Raw genomic sequence first — 17,361 nt, forward strand, 5'->3', positions numbered from 1 at the left:
ATCGAAATAAATAAATGTACTGTGACCAAAACAGGCCATACATTGTTTATTTTTTATTTTTTTGTAATAGTAGCGGCCTACAAGATCACGTGTTGCATCTCTGTTTTTGAACACTTAAAAAATGAGATGGAAAGATCAAAGGGAAAACAAGTCTGACGATCATGTGACATAATTGCGATTATCTGAAATAATTACAATCAGCAATAACCGTGACAGACCTATACTAGCGGGTTGCACTGATCTCCGCTCAACGACTCTGCACTTTTTAATGAGTAGGATGCATATTAATGAGAATACCTATTTACACGCACCTCGACAGTGGGTGCAGGGCCAATAAGGCAATTATGGAAGGAGGTAGGGCCCGCACTTTCTTTACCAAAAGAATGGTGTGCGGGCCCTACCTCCTTCCATAGGATGCATATTAATCACATTAACCTCACATAATCACATAATCATCGTTAACCTCATTTAACAATCCATGGCACTAAACAATAGCTGCCTGCCATAGGACGTGATTGTTTCGTCCTAAAAAACGTATCCCACAAAGACTGCGGGCAAAAAAAGGTACAATGAACGAGAATGATACCCGCTGGGTATCAAAGTGCAGACATCTCTGTCCGTCCCTTACGTGTACGTCTTTAAATGTTCTGATCAATTGAAAATGGAGGACCCTGATGTAAACAAGTCTTTTCCTGGCTATATATCCTCGCAGTATAGCAGTTTTAGCATTGACCTGTACTGTTCCTTTGAACTGTACCCATTCTACAAACTGTGAATAAAAAAATTCAATCAATTAATCAATCAATCAATCAATCCCTATTAGGGTCAGGGACTCACAGCATGGCCTCGCCTGCATGCCTGATCAGAAAGCGCACCATACAGTACGTCAGGTGGGCCCACTGTACGGCGTGTCATGGTAACGACTGTCGCTATAGAGGGGTGTGAGGGGAATGAACGCCTGGCGGGACTCCATCTCCTACACGCGACCCCCGTCCAGTCTGACCAGCGCTCAGTCCTCCGTGTCCGGCCGGACGCCCAGCATCATGTGCAGCTCCTGAGCCAACCGGAGAGAGAAACAGGGTTTGTTGTTGATGATGTTGTAGTTAGTTAAACAAAAAAACCCGAAATAAAACCAATGGAATAAAAAACAAAGTCAAAACAAAGACTAATGAAAGATCCAAAGCTACAGTCACCTGCGCGGAGACGCCGAGCAGTTTCTGCAGGTCGCAGACGAAGCGGTAGACGTAGCGCTTGCCGGCGGTCTTGTGGATGATGTTCTTGTCGTAGTAGTAGCGAAGACCGCGGCTCAGCTTCTCATAGTTCATCTTGGGCTTGTTCTTCCTCAGGCCCCAGCGCCGAGCCACCTGCATGCACACACACACACACAGTACAACTTAGTTACTTCCTCAGGCCCCAGCAGTGCCGAGCCACCTGCATGCACACACACACACACACACACACACACACACACACACAGTACAACTTAGTTACTTCCTCAGGCCCCAGCAGTGCCGAGCCACCTGCACGCACACACACACACAGGTTGCTCTTTATCCAGAGCGACTTCCAGTAAGGAAGATAAACACATACATACGTTAAAAGAAATCACACCCGTGTGAATTGAGTGGTGCAACTCCCCTCTCCCCCCCCCCCCCCTTCCTCTCTCTCTCTCTCTCTCTCTCTCTCTCATTAGCAGGCAACAGTACAACAGTCTCTCTCTCTCTCTGTTTCTGGCACAGCAGCCAACAGCGCCCCCTACTGGTACTCATACCACTGGTGCTCATTCATACATAGGTGAACGTCACATACATAGGTGAACGTCACATACATAGGTGAACGTCACAGACATTGCTGTTCCTGAGTAGTTGTATGCTATCTGTACAGGCCATAGTTCATTTGTAGGAAAACAATTACACCCGTATGAAGTGAGGGGGGCTCTTGTCATCGTACATCACCAATGATTATGATACAATGTTTTTTGTTTTTTTTAACAAAAAATCTTTTCACCATGATCATGTAAGATGACAACTGAATTTATGTGATTGGTTAGCCGATTTGTTCGTCTACATTATGACGTAGATTTTCCTTTCATTGTCAATGGCATTTAATGTTTGTTGTTGCCACAAATGTACGTCATACCGTACTTCAGACACATTATGATGTCATACTTCAGGCACATAATGTCATACTTCAGGCACATATGACGTAAATTCTCCTTTCATTGTCAATGGCAAATGTGAGACGCGACGAAAAGCTGTATATACTGTAGGAGGGGCTGCTGGCGCCCCACAGAAAGAGAAAAACAAAGCTCCAGCATGGTACAGTAACATGGTACAGCTCCAGCATGGTACAGTAACATGGTACAGCTCCAGCATGGTACAGTAACGCACCTCGTCGGGGTCCGTGAGTTTGAACTCCCAGCCGTCTCCCGTCCAGCTGATCACTGGGTCGCTGCTGTGGTCTGTCAGGAGCTCCAGCAGGAACTGCCACAGCTGGATGGGTCCGTTCCCTAACGACATAACGACACTTATTATAACAAATACAATTATACAGCACAGCTGGATGGGTCCGTTCCCTAACGACATAACGACACTTATTATAACAATACAATTATACAGCACAGCTGGATGGGTCCGTTCCCTGATCAAAGACACTTATTATTCCATAGGATTCATTAAACGGCAGCACCACTGTTTCAGAACATCTGTCCTGTAGAGCAATGCCCATGTACTGTATAATGACTTTGGCTACTTAGAAAAGCGTTCGAGTTATTATTATTGTATTATTAACACGGCTGGGTCAAAACCTCTGCCCTTGGCTTGAGCAGGCACTGACGAGAGAAACAAGACTGTCGTAAATGGTAAACGGTGCATTTATATAGTGCCTTTGTTTTTCGCTTTTAATTAAGTCGTTTCTTTTTTTCTGTGTTTTAGTTAAAACGGGTGCTATGACAAGTTGACAACGGGTATTATTAGGTTCCCAAGTTGCATCGCTCTCTCAAGTAGACCGGTGGCCGACGGGCACGTAAAGGTCTAGTAAAAACCAAGTTCCAGACTCCAGAGTATCTTTGCCTTACCGGTGAAGCCGGCCAGGACAGCAGCCGGTACCACAGGCATGCCCAGCTCCACCAGCTCGCTCCTCTCCAGGACGTAGTCCCTAAAAGTGCGCTTCAGCTTGCCGAGGCCAGGTGGCGCCGCTGTGCCGCTGCAGTCGTCGTCGAAGCCATCGACGGAAGGGACCGTCTGCATGTCCGCCAAGGACGACTGGCTGCCCCAGGAGCGCAGACCCTCAAAGTCCAGGCTTTCTACTGAACTTTGGTCTGGAAGTGAAACTGCAACAAATAAGCAGTGTTTAGCTTTAAGTTGGTGTCCTAGGCCTAGCCGGCTGGGTTATGAGGTTACATTTGAGAGCCAGCCATGTCATCGTTCAAAATGCTGTGTGCCCCCATGTTAATTGGATGGTTTTTCAACACAAAATATACCCATAGTAGTGTTCAGTAGAGCACCCAGCCTTGGTGCTTAAAAAAATGCAACCCAACTTAACAATAAGCTTGACTTACATGCTTTGGGCAGAGCAGTGGTGGTGGTGTAGTGGTGGGTGTCTGGGTTGTGGACGCGGTCGGGCACTGGGTCTGGACTCTCAAAGAGCTGTCTGAGAAGACTGCTGCTAGTGTCCGCTACGGACACGTCAGGGATGCTGTCTGTGGACACATGGACACATGGACGAGGGTTATAGTGTCTGTGCCAAAGATTTAAAATGTATTGAAGAAGGAAAGAGTATAGATAAAAGTGATCAATATATATATTATATATAAATATACAGAAACAAGAGAGGAAGGGGAGCATCTGTTTGGCTGGAGCAAACGTTTACATTTTAACCCATTTTGGGGCGGGAACCCCTTTTGGTGTTAGCATGATGGTATGCTTTAGCTATTGAAAAATAGAAGATCTGCATATGGTTCTGTGTGTATGCAGGTCTCACCACCAGCACAGTTCATCCAGTTCATCACATCAGGAACCACACTGCTGAGAGTGTCTGAGTTCACCGCCGTTTCCTGGCAACCTGGAGAAAGATGATTATCACGGTCATGTTCATGCTGTAGGAGGTGTGTGTGTGTGTGTGGGGGGGGGGGGGGGGGGGTACTTGTGCATTGTATTCAGAAATTTTAAGAAGAAAAAAGAAAAAGATGGGTTTAATTACTTTTCCATTCCGTATAGCTACAATTGGTCCATCGGAAAATGTGTTCATGTCAAGGGGTGGGTTTGTCCATATGTTTTCAAATACAATGTCCATCTATTTGCCAGAGAATCACTGATTCACTGTGGTTACTTATTTATATTCATGTCCATAATAATAAATCTTTCCCTTAAAAAACCTGCACTAAAAAAACCTGCACTAAAAAAACCTGCACTAACCTGCATTTATTGTATTTGCTAAACAGTTACTGTATCGATTTCAAATCATTGAATCGTATCGTATTGCCATAATGAACCAATATCGTCCATGTATCGTATCGTCAACCATGCATCGCTGTTAAAATGCATCTATACACCCCTTGACCCCTAATAATAACCTTGCTGTAAAATCCTCAGTGTTGACCCGGGCGACTAGTGTAGCGGTCCAGGCCCCTAGGCTGCTAATCCAGCCTGACAGCGTGTTGCGGGTTCGACTCCCGATCCCGGCGACCTTTGCTGCATGTCACCGCCCCATCTCTCCCCGTCAGACTATTGTTAACTATCAATAAAGGCCAAAAATATATCTTAAGGCCAGCCTAATTAACAGTGGATTGTGCCTTCTGCCTGCACTATTCATACAGTATGTTTAATTTGTCATTTTAATGCCAATAGAAAGATCCGTGATACTGTATACACACTCCATCTCATTCTCACACGGCAATCCCATAGTATTGAAGGTGGCGGTAACGCCTGCGTCGGTGTCGGAATTCCGACACTGACGAAGGCCTGCTCGCCGAAACGCGTCTGTCTGGTTTGACTGCTGCTGCAGATACTAACTTAATTAAACAATAATCATCTATCACCGAGAGTTTTATTCTCTTTCTAGTTTTGTCTCTCTACCTCTCATCATCTGGTCCAGGTGCTCCCACAGGATGTCGCCCACGTAGTCGGGCGCCAGCTCCAGGAAGCGCTCCTTGCCCAGGTCACACAGCTCCCGCCCGCCCATGTGGAAGCTGGGGTAGTGGACGGCGGCCAGGCTGAACTCCCCCGCGGCCCACCGCAGCCACTGCTGCACGTGCTGCTTGCTCCACCGGCGCGGGTCTGCAGAGAGACAACCACAGGTCCTTAGTTGTTATTGGCATTCGGCTGTTAGCCCATTAGTGTTTGACGGCCGCTAATTGTTTAATCCGCTGTATTGTAATCCTTAAAAATAAACTCTGTCTTTGCCGCGGAGCTAAAGACGATACCTTCATGTTTTGATGAGGAAACCGGAAATCAACACATGCTGTGGGCTGCTAGGGCTTCTGGGAAATTGAGGCCAATGCAAATGAACGGGGTATAATGCCTCATGGAGGAGGGTCTTGTGGGGGCGGTCTTGCGGAGCACCAAGATGGCGGGTGGTGCGATCGCTCATAACAAACGGAGGAACGTTTTTTCGCCGGATTTTCACGGATCAAAAGCCCAAATAATTCAGCGTATGATCTAAAGGTATAATGAAAAAATCTCGGAATATTTGATTAAAATGTGGGTTACGCGTTTTATGTAGTCAAACTGTTAAGACCGGAGGCCGATTCTACAAATTCCTTCCGAGTCCTCGACCGTATTCGTAATTCAGGGTTGTTCAACATCTTCTTCAAGATGTTTTCAAAGGTCAGTGAAAACGCCCCGGGATAGCCGGCAAGGGCAACTATAGATGACGTTTTAACTCTGGCAGTCAATTTAACATAAAGTCTTACCGTTGCCCCCTGACTACCCAACAAAAACAAGTTGTCGCAGTACAGTGGGCTCTTGCTGACATGTGTGGTGTGTGTGTGTGTGTGTGTGGTGCGCGCGGACTCACTGTCGTTGATGCCGCAGCAGCGCTGGACCTTGTGGAAGCCGGTGAAGCTCTCCTTCAGGGCCTGACTCATCACTGCCTTGCTGCACGGCGTCAACAGGGGCACAGAGCAGGGGCCCACGTCTACTGTAATATATCACCATTCATTACACACTATAGTACCATTGGAATATATCACTACTCTACTCATTACACACTATAGTACCATTGGAATATATCACTACTCATTACACACTATAGTAGCTACCATTGGAATATATCACTACTCATTACACACTATAGTACCTTTGGAATATATCGCTACTCATTTCACACTATAGTACCATTGGAATATATCACTACTCTACTCATTACACACTATAGTACCATTGGAATATATCACTACTCATTACACACTATAGTACCATTGGAATATATCACTACTCATTACACACTATAGTACCATTGGAATATATCGCTACTCATTACACACTATAGTACCATTGGAATATATCACTACTCATTACACACTATAGTACCATTGGAATATATCGCTACTCATTACACACTATAGTACCATTGGAATATATCACTACTCATTACACACTAGTAGCCTGGGCACCATTTCATTTGGGGTATATGATCCGCTCGGGAGCGGGTGATATCGTTACGTCATGTTGTAGTATTGTTTTGTAGTCGAAAGGCAGGAACAATCAAACGGAACTTCATTTTCCCTCAAACTGATTGTTCTCAATAAAAGCTGCAGGCTACGAGAGCTTTTATTGTTATTCTTCCGAGGGAAAAGGAAGTTCCGTTTGATTGTTCCTGCCTGTCGACTACAAAACAACACTACAACACAACATGACGTAACGATATCATCCGCTCCCGAACAGATCATATACCCGAAATGAAACAGCCCAGGCTTTCCTCTGAGGTGGAAAGCCTGGTGAGGCGAGGTTAACACACTAGTACCAGTGGAATATATATCACTACTCATTACACACTAGTACCAGTGGAATATATCACTATTCATTACACACTGACACTAGTACCAGTGAATATATCACTATTCATTACACTCTATAGTACCAGTGGAATATATCACTATTAATTATTAATACATTAATAAATGGACCCAAAACTAACAACACAACGATGTATTTCTTTGCTTACGGTAATGATTTGAAAGTATTCCATATAAATGTTGCGCTGGCCGTCTATACATTTTCGGTCACTGTATCATCTATTTCTCACTTCAAAATGTTTTCAAAAACATTCTTGAGAGCAACGTTTAGCTGTAAATGGTCATGGTGTGTGTGTTTACATGGCTGTCATGTTGGATACGACATAAACTCCATGCAGAGCAGCCAGGTGCTCTGAGGCTTTGATTAGACAGCGGTCTGTTATCAAGAAATAACACACAATAACGCCATATGGAATGCATGTGGTAATAATAAAACAGCGTAACGTCCTAAGGATAATATGAGCATCAAAGCAATATTTTAAATACTTTTTCTTAACACATTTTATTAGCACAATCCATAGGGCTGGAGTTCTGGACCACACATAGGCATCATCGACTTGTGGCAGGAGTTTTCTCCATTGAGTGAAAATGAAACTATTGAATTCAGCGATTGACCAATCAGAATCAAGCATTCTACCAAGCCATGTAATATAAGACAGCGGTCCCCCAAAGTCGTCATGTCAAGGACCCCCAAAATGATACTCATTAGCCTGCGGACCCCCATTTGAAAATATATGCTAAGGACCCCCATAAGAGAAGGTTTCTATGGCTCTAGCAGTGATTTCCAACCATTTTAATTTCAAGGACCCCCCTGGTTTGACCTGAATTATTTATCTCTGGGACCTAACTCTGAGTTACAGACTTAATAGTAATAATAATAAACTGTATTTATATAGCACCTTTCAAAAGCAAGTTTACAAAGTTCTTCACAACACAAATTACAACAAATCACAAAAGCTAAAAAATAGTTAAAACAAAGAGTATAAAAAACAAAGAGGGTCCATTTGGTTCCTAACTATCATTTAGCTGGAATTCCTCTCGTATGATAAGATGATATAAGTATAACGTTACCCTGCGGTCCACAGTCCAATCCAGACGGGACCTCCTGCAGAGACTGATCGTCGTCCGTAGCAAGGTAGTAGCTCATCAGTGGTGACATCACGGAGTCCTCACACATGTCCAGCGCCAGCTGCCTCTGTCAACAACAACAACACAACTCAACACAGTAATAAAACATCAGGTATAGAGCGCTGACACTGGTCCTGGCTCGTGAAAAGACTTGTCTTATAGTAAAAACAGAGAGAATTAAGGGTCTGTGTCCGCAGTGATAGCTGATCATCACCGCGACTGACGTAATGGTGTAGTTTCCAACACTTTAAAAACTACACCGCGGTGATAAGCTATCACCACAAACTGGAGTATGTATGAGCCTTTAGTGTTCCATGGCCGGCCGGATGGATGGATGAACCAAACTGTGTACAGTCAGATTCAAACTCCAATACATGTATCACACCGACGCCGTGACATGAATGCGAAAGATAGTGATCACAATGTAAACAGCAGCGCGTTGTCGAGGGCACTCCTTTTCTGTCAACCGTAGATGGCCTCTTATCTGTCACCATTAGTCAATAAGAAACAGCCCCGTCCGTGGCCTCTGTGTGCCCAGGCATGCTGGGAAGTCGCTGAAGAAAGAGGACCTTATTTGGTGTTTCCTGTTGCATCAACCTGGCCTTGAGGCAGCATAGTTGTGTGTGTGTGTGTGTGTGTGTGTGTGTGTGTGTGTGTGTGGGGCAGCGTTTATTATGGAGTTTATTATGGCGTTGGTGCAAAGCACGGTTCAAACATTCTCTTTCAACCGTGCTTTGCACTACGCACAGAAGAATGGTGGTTCTTTAACCCATTCTGACCTGAGATCAGATTCTAACACACAGAAGGATGGTGGTTCTTTAAAAGGCTGTATGGTTCCATGAAAAACCATCACCTACTGTACTAAAGAATATTTTTATTTGGTTTTAATGGTTCTTTGAGACACCTTGAACCCTAGCATCCCAATTTTGGGAAAATAGGCAAACATTCGCCAAATAAACTGCAGCATTGAAGTATGGTACCGTGACACCGGTTGGCGTGTTTAGGTCTGAAAGGATAAAAAAAATGGTTCTTCCTCCATCTACGTGGGGGTTTCTCAAAGCAGCAGGGTTGCCGTGATGCGAGTCCAGGGGTGCCACGGGATACGTATCTATTATTACAGCTTGAACTGGAATTGGCGACGCACGCGGACCCAAACTTTATTTCTCTTCAGAAGCGCGACGCGGCGCCGCATAACCCTAGGTATCGAGATTGCAGGTGAGTGAATCGTCCCACTTCTAGTGCGTGGATGAAAAGGTTATCTGAAGCGGTGCCCTGAGACAAAAGAGTTCAACCACTGATCTATGGCGTCACTCTGGAGAACCAGTTTGGGTTCCAGTTGGCACCTTTTATTTCTCTGCGTGTACTTTGCTGGGTTAGAGAGACATGTTTGTTCGTGCAATCATCTTCTACAGTATCTCAACTGTGACGGCCCCAGGGCCTATGTCAGGGTTTGTGTTTGCTTTACTAATAGTAATCTGTCTTTCAGTGCGATGAGACCTGGTTGGAGAGTGGTGGCAATCAAGGATTGGAGGCAGCTGGCCAGTGCCTCCAATCACTATAAAAGAGCTACCTTGCCTGTGGTTCTTTCTCTTCCACCTGGGCCACACCCGGGCATGGCCACACAGAGCATATTGTTTGTTTGACTATCAGTTCTCAGTTTGTGGTGGCAGTTTAGTTTCCCTGCCAGGTTTTTGTTGGAAACATGTGTTCGTTCTACTTTAAACTTAATGATTCTATTTAATAAACTTTACATTTTTGCATTTATCCCATGCTTGTTTCCCTTCTTTGTTATGGAGAGCCGGACCTATAACTGCACGTCATCACAATGCAGGAGCAAGCCAAACCACACTGCAATTTACCGTTCTTATGTCTCTGTCGCTATCGGTTCTCTCTCCCTCTCTCTGTCTCTCACTGTGTGTGTGTGTGTGTGTGTGTGTGTGTGTGTGTGTGTGTGTGTGTGTGTGTGTGTGGCGTAATAATACCACGGAAAAGCAATCGAAAGCAAGTTCCTGCAATCATCTTTTACCAACTACATGTCATCACAATGCCAAACCACACTGCAATGTACCATTGTATCTACTGGTGCTATCTAGCACTATCTCTCTGTCTGTCTGTCTCTTCTTCCCTCCCTGTCTGTGTGTGTGTGTGTGTGTGTGTGTGTGTGTGTGTGTGTGTGTGTGTGTGTGTGTGTGTGTGTGTGTGTGTGTGTGTGTGTGTGTGTGTGTGTGTGTGTGTGTGTGTGTGTGTGTGTGTGTGTGTGTGTGTGTGTGTGTGTGTGTGTGTGTGTGTGTGTGTGTGTGTGTGTGTGTGTGTGTGTGTGCTTGCTTGCTTGCTTGCTTGCTTCGCTTGTACAGTATGTGCCACTGCCACAAAACAAAAGTACTCCTGAAATCACGTCCAATATCTAATGCCATAGTCTGCGGGTGTTGGCAACCGCTCTCTCTGAGTCCTAGTGAGACAGCAGCACATAGTGTCTCCCAGCTGTGTGTACAGCGCTGTGACTCAGCTGTCCTATAGTCTCTCTCTGAGTCCTAGTGAGACAGCAGCACAGCTAGTGTCTCCCAGCTGTGTGTACAGCGCTCTGACTCAGCTGTCCATGCACGCGGTAATGTTTCTACCCATCGTTTGGCCACTTCAGTCGCTCAGAAGAGAAAAGATGAACCTGTCGGCCAAACATCCAAGCCTTCGAGGTCTTTAAAGGCCTTTCTGTTATGTTCTTTGTGTATTTACTTGCGCAAGCAGAGCGCACAAGTCATAGTTTTCGTCCATGTCGCCGTTTGATGCGTATGTGCCGTGCCAGCGTATGATGTAATGACTACTTGTGCTTGATATGGCAGTGGTGTCAGATTACATACATGTATACATACATGTATACATAGGGGCATTACCTTTAATCCTCCCCACACTAAAACATATCGTCATTACGTCACCATCGACAACTTACAAATTTCATATACATATACATAGAGGCATACTTAACAATACTACCTTTCTACCTCCAAAAACTAGGTATGTAGCAAATAGCTACACCTAATAATTCAATATTTAAAACGTTCTTTCACAGAGAAGCTGAGATTTGACAGTTTGTACTTTGTAGCGCTCGACAGTATACTTCTACTTGTGTGCAACAAGCAAGTAGGCACTCGACAGAGTGTAGTTCTAGTTCATGTAATGTTTTTATTGTTGTATACTGACTGCCAGTGTGCCAAAGGCAAATTTGATGGACAATAACACGGCCCCCTCACGCATTAGAAGGACATTATCAGGCACTGGGACCAAGGACGGGTGTTTCCAATTAATCTATCGTGGTTAAAATGGAGTTTGGAGTTAGAAACACGTTTGAAAGTGAAATATCCCAAGTTTAATCACTTAAACAATATGGGTAACCCTCAGGGCTCAATACTAGTGTATTTTTGGGGGGAAGCTTTGGCTGAAAATAGCCTATTGACGACCACGCCTTTTGTCAATCTGTTATTTTCAGCAAAAACGTGGCATGACGTCATGTTGTAGTTTTAACCACCAGGGCGTGACGTCATGTTGTAGTTTTAACCACCGTGGCGTGACGTCATGTTGTAGTTTTAACCACCATGGAGTGACGTCATGTTGTAGTTTTCGGTGGTCACCTCTTCACGGAAGCCTGGACAATGAAGAGGCCTTATACGAGGTTTCTACCCGACAGTCTGGCTATCTGGTTGCCATGGGGACATGCACGTGTGTCTTTGTATCCCTGCTAACGACCATGAAGGCCTGTCTGGATCAATCACTGCTGGGAGCACAGCTCCGATGTGTCTGCACTTAACCCATTTAGATCCGACATCGGAATAAATTTAAAAAAGTCTTCTAAATCATGACCATTTTCTGAAAAACCTCATGTTTCTATGTCTGTGGTGCTCAATATTTCATGTCAAGGACCCCCAAAAATGATATGCATTTGGCCTCTGACCCCCATCTGAAAATATGATGATTCAAGGATCCCCCCCCGCCAGAAGCAAAGATTTGCGTTAAAACGTTTGCTGTGAAAGAATATATATTCAAAGATTTGCACCACATTTCCACGATTTTTCAAAAATAGCAGATGCACATGCACAGACACACACACACACACACACACACACACACACACACACACACACACACACACACACACACACACACATACAATGCTACCTTGATCATGGAGTGAAGGCCAGTAGATCTTGGGGTGATTTGGTCCATTCTGTAGAAGTCACACATGTTGGATTCTGAAAACGACAAAACCATGTTACATCAGCAGGTCTATCTAGGTCTAGGAACCCACAGTTTGAGTTTTCCATACGCAATTTGAACTCTAGTCTTGAAGTCTTTTTGAATAGATTCTAAAACTATACGACCACTTGACATACAGGGCCTATATCCACGGGCCATTCTGTTTGGCATACAGGGCCTATATCCACGGGCCATTCTGTTTGGCATACAGGGCCTATATCCACGGCCCATTCTGTTTGGCATACAGGGCCTATATCCACGGGCCATTCTGTTTGGCACCGCCAAACAGAATGGCAGTGTAGACATATAAAGAGCCTCTTTTCCGTCTCTGGGGCGTGTTCTCTCGAGAAGTGGGCAACATTTTTCCGAGATTTCTTGCGAAGCATGCGTATAACAGCATACCCGGAAAAGATGGCTATTTGCTTATGGAAGGCTGTTTCTGACACACTCAGAGTAAAATTCAAACTCAAGTATTGTTTTTTATTTTTTTACAATTTTTTTGTGGCTTTCGCCTTTTATTTTATATTTTATAGAGAGACAGTAGGCTGACAGGTAATGGGGGAGGGAGATGGGGGAGTGACATGCAGTAAAGGCCGTTGGGATCGGGAGTCGAACCCGCGGCACACTGCCAGACTCGGGCTACCGGCCAAGGTGCCTGGACCGCTGAGCCACGGCCCAGGCCAACACTCAAGTATTTTACTCAGTGTTTTACAGTGTAGACTGTCACTGGGGGTCCCAGAGATTAAAAGCTAAATCACACTTGCGATGTATCATCCAGAGAGTGGCGACTATAGTGTTGAGTTCCATTGGAATGCAGAAGTGCTCATTATATCTCAATGGGATAGTTCCAATGTTTGGAACTATGTTCCATAGCACCACGCTTTGCGGCGAGATCAAAGCGTGTCGCCACTCTCTTACTATAGATCATTCACTCTGGTATCATCATACTTCACATTCCGTACAGCTGAGCACATTTGGTGCTCATGACACACGCCCCTCAACAAAAGGTATCAAATCCGAATCCGTCTTGTGTTCTCAAAGTGGGGTCCTGGGACCCCCAGGGTCCTAGAGTAGCATCTAACCACTTAAACCCTATAGGCTATACCTGTATCAGCTATTTGAAAATAGCAGATTTACAATCTCTCAACTCTCAACTCAAAGAATCTTGGGGCAGGTCGATCCCTGGCACATTGTGCACATTGTGCGGCCAAATATATATGAAATTTGGGGGACCTTGACATGAAAACGTTTGAGATGTAACCACAGGTCTAAATTAGACTTCTAATATGAAACCAGGAGTCCTTGAAATGAATAGGCCTACTCAACAGAATATGGATTGAATTTAACTTCACTTGTTATTTCACAACATAAGCTTTCAACATTATAGGCAGCCTATAGGCTAATAAGTTCTTATAGCACTTCAGCATAAATAACACTTTTATCATAATATAACTTATCAACATTAGCTAGGCTATAATGAGCTGTCACAGCCTACACACGATAGGGCAGTGGTTCCCAAAGTGGGGTCTGTGGCGTGGACCCCCAGGGGTCTTTGAGGGAGTTCCAGGGGGTGGTCCCCAGCTATAAATGATAGTAACGTAATCAAAAAAGTCAACCAAAGAACAATATTCCTTTACAGGATCTCCTCACTCATGGTCAACAAAAACACCTTGAAGACCCTAACAGGAGCCCTCATACAAGGTTTCTTTGACTATGCATGCACCTCTTGGTACCACAGCACAGCACAACACAGAGTACAGCATCTTGCAATGGGTCTGGTCCACAAGATTCGCTACACCACCAAGATACCCATGTACCTGTCTAAATACTTCCTTAATGTTAAAGTCCACACCCACAATACCAGAGGGAGTGCAACAAACCCTGTGCAACCCAGATTTGGCACAAACAAGGAACTAAATTCTTTCCGCTCCTATGCCACCAAAATGTGGAACGCCCTACCAACAGTCATTAAGACATGCGAATCCCTTGACTCCTTCAAAACTGCTCTCAAAGGGCACCACGGCTGCAATTCAAAACTGGCCCCAGTAGAATCTGAATCCCCTCCCCCCACCCATTTTCCCCCCTCACTGTATATGTTTCTTTTCCCTTTTTTACTTCCTTTATGATGAATTCCTGTTCTGTTCTTTGGCTATGTCTTTGTCTCTAAATGTTTTGATGATTTGAACATGGTGGGCCCTCACCCCTCACGTCCACTAACAGTTAACAGTCTTTGTATTGAGTTGCGCGCCGCTTGAAATGTACTGTAATTCTGCAAACTGTTAATAAATATTTAAATTAATCAATCAATCAATAGTTTGGAAACAACTGGACCCTTTATGGGTCTGTAACACTGAGAGTGTACAAATGGAACCAAATGATTTTACTAATTAGTGCCAATTTGGGGGTCCTTGACACAAACAAGTTTGGGAACCACTGCATTACGGCACACAAACACCATTCCATTATTACCCAATCAAAGTTACTATAGGCTACAGTACAGCCAGCAGTAACAGTTCCCCGAAATGACTCATTGCGGTGTGTGTGTGTGCGTGTGTGTGTGTGTGTGTGTGTGACTTTGTGTGTGCGTGCGCGCGATACGTTGAAGAACAAATCTCTGAGGCTTAAACAAGTTGTGTGCTGATTAGTCATCGCCTCTACTGTACACACCAACAAATAAACAATAACGCGGATATCTTAAACCTTTTATGAATCTATATTAGAGCATTGTTTAAATAATATAAACTCACCAATAGAGGTAAACTGTAGTGTAGACTTAATACGCGCGGCGGCGCGGTGATAATGCAATACAAAGACAATACAAGACTAAATAATGCACTTACCCTTAATTCCTTCGATCGCCAAACGCTTCAATAGCAGGAATTCAAAGCTTAAATGATTAGTAGGTACAATAGAATCTCGGCGCGGTGTGTGTGTGTGTGTGTGTGTTCTTGTTGGAATGGGGCGGGTCATTGGTAACATCAGTATTTTACATGCGCACTGTGCGCAGTGGAAAATTATCATACACACCCATATGGTACGTCACTGTCAATACATGAGATCATATTACAGGGACGTTTTCATGAATACATCCCGAGCGTTCAATTAATTTATCTCCGGGTCTATTTGGTTCCTCGATCACTCTTAGTTATTATTGAATATGAATATGATATCAGGGTTTTGATTGCATAGCACTATGTCAATACATGTTGTGTAGGAGGGACCCTTATGGAAACAAGCCAATACGCATTCTCGGGTTTAAATCCTCTTAGCAGACCTTGTATTAAACAAACTGTACTTTCCTGTGCTTTTTGTTTTGCAAACTGTTAATAAAGTCAATCAATCAATCAAGTCTCCTTTTAGAGGTTTAGATCGTGTCAAAGGTCATGGCTCACCTATAGACACATCAGGATCTGACAACCTGAGGCCGGGTCAAGATTCAATTTATCCTCTGAGCAAGTAAAAAAAAAGGCAGGACTTGCGCATGCATGTAACGGGGTTAAATCAGGGGTCGAAGAGGAAAGTTACACAGTGCACTAGCCTTAAGGCCACTTGATGTCTTATCTTATCATGATGACTGATGGTGATTAAAAAGGAACAGCCTCTGTTGCCACATCCTGGTTGTTAAGTCTTATAGCCACATTGTAATGTTTACCGGTGATTATCACCTTGATGTCAGCACCTCGCTGAATTAGTCATAAAGTTGGGTGCCATGCAGACAGAATACTTTGATGAAGTTACATATACCCTCTATACTTAGCAAGACGCAGAGCCATACAGTAGGACAGAGTTACGACAACTCTGTTCACGTCACAGGGCCAGTCCAATGCTGCGGCTCTTCTGCATAGAATTCTATTGGTCGAAGCGAACAGTGTCCAGAGTCCTGCACCGGAAGTAGGCAGAAATGCATTGGACTGAGAGGCAACAGCCCAGCTTTAATGATCTTAAATCCCTTTATTTTAGATTGTTTATTAGTAATAGTACAACATAAACATTACACAGACTTAAGTTGTTACTGTACAATACTGACAGTTGTCATGTTAGGGTGACCAGATCCAAACTGTTCAGGGACAGAAATATCTTGTCTCACACAAGCGATACTGGAGTACTGGGTTAGCAACTTACTACTTGAGTTGCTATTAAATGCCTTGATGTCATATTCGACCATAGGCCTATTGGCTATCATTTATAAACTCCTCTGGTGTCTCACATTTTGTTTTAAAATCATGCTTTATTTTATATTTTCAAACTCCAGCTTGTTCCAGTTCAGGCTGCATAGCGTGAACAGCGCTCGAGTGTCCAGTTTTCTGCCCCCCTCAATGTCGTAACTCTGTCTTACTCTATGACCCCTTTTCCACTTCTTTTTGATTTTTAGTCCATGAGCCAGAGCTCCAAAATTGGTGGGGAAACTATACCCTATATTAAATAGTTTTTTAGGATCAATGCAAGTAAATTAATACATGATAACCCTTCCACAGTAGTAGCTTTTTCATATTTTCGATTATTTTGCATATTTTCCTACATAATGCCTCATTTGCATATTTAAATTTAAATATTGTATTTGTAATACAATAAATCATTGTCTTCGTGTAAGTACTCAATTGGGGAAGTTTAATGGTGATAAAAATCTAATAAATAGGTATGGTTTTGCCCACTCAATTCATAATTAACGTTTCAATTTTGGAGCTCACCAAAAAGAACTGAACCGGTTCCCATTGGGAACCAACCGGTGGAAAAGGGGCCTATGGCGCTGGCAAGATATATATACATATAACGTACGAACTATATCACAATTTTAATAAAATACAGTACTTAAAGTCTTGAATAAAATTGTACTCTGCTGCTTTTCACCCATAGACCATAACAAAATCTCATGATAAACGACTCTGGTGCCATCTACTGGACAATTTGGGTACAACTCTGTCAAACTAGAGTTTTTATTTTGCAGCCCATTTCCTCAGTGTGTCAGTTGTACA

The 17,361-nt window shown here is 43.8% G+C and overlaps 1 protein-coding gene across 2 annotated transcripts; it reads right to left on the reverse strand.

The window, feature by feature from the left end:
• Window positions 1–394: 394 nt before the first annotated feature.
• ets2 (v-ets avian erythroblastosis virus E26 oncogene homolog 2) lies at window positions 395–15,348 on the reverse strand. Of its 2 annotated transcripts, none has more exons than XM_080779695.1 (11): window positions 15,229–15,348; window positions 12,311–12,384; window positions 8,087–8,210; window positions 6,016–6,135; window positions 5,076–5,276; window positions 3,982–4,062; window positions 3,560–3,700; window positions 3,077–3,331; window positions 2,391–2,509; window positions 1,194–1,364; window positions 395–1,054 (listed from the first exon to the last, which is right to left on the reverse strand). In XM_080779695.1, the coding sequence occupies exons 2-11, from the start codon at window positions 12,374–12,376 to the stop codon at window positions 1,010–1,012; spliced, it is 1,323 nt and encodes a 440-aa protein (XP_080635821.1). In that variant the 5' UTR covers window positions 12,377–12,384; window positions 15,229–15,348; the 3' UTR covers window positions 395–1,009. The 2 variants fall into 2 exon arrangements, with proteins under 2 accessions (XP_080635821.1, XP_080635820.1); XM_080779694.1 differs by having other exon boundaries at window positions 6,016–6,138.
• Window positions 15,349–17,361: the final 2,013 nt, after the last annotated feature.

Source organism: Protomyctophum bolini (genome assembly GCF_963924005.1).
Source record: "Protomyctophum bolini genome assembly, chromosome: 13".
In the NCBI taxonomy this organism is placed as follows: Eukaryota; Metazoa; Chordata; class Actinopteri; order Myctophiformes; family Myctophidae; genus Protomyctophum; species Protomyctophum bolini.

Excerpts from the sequence above, each read along its gene's own strand:
- ets2 (XM_080779694.1), bottom strand. The coding sequence starts at position 12,376 with ATGTGTGACTTCTACAGAATGGACCAAATCACCCCAAGATCTACTGGC. Across the intron at positions 3,701-3,981 it reads CTGGATGAACTGTGCTGGTG|ACAGCATCCCTGACGTGTCC; the intron begins GTGAGACCTGCA and ends ATGTGTCCACAG. Across the intron at positions 1,365-2,390 it reads AACTCACGGACCCCGACGAG|GTGGCTCGGCGCTGGGGCCT; the intron begins GTGCGTTACTGT and ends GTGTGCATGCAG.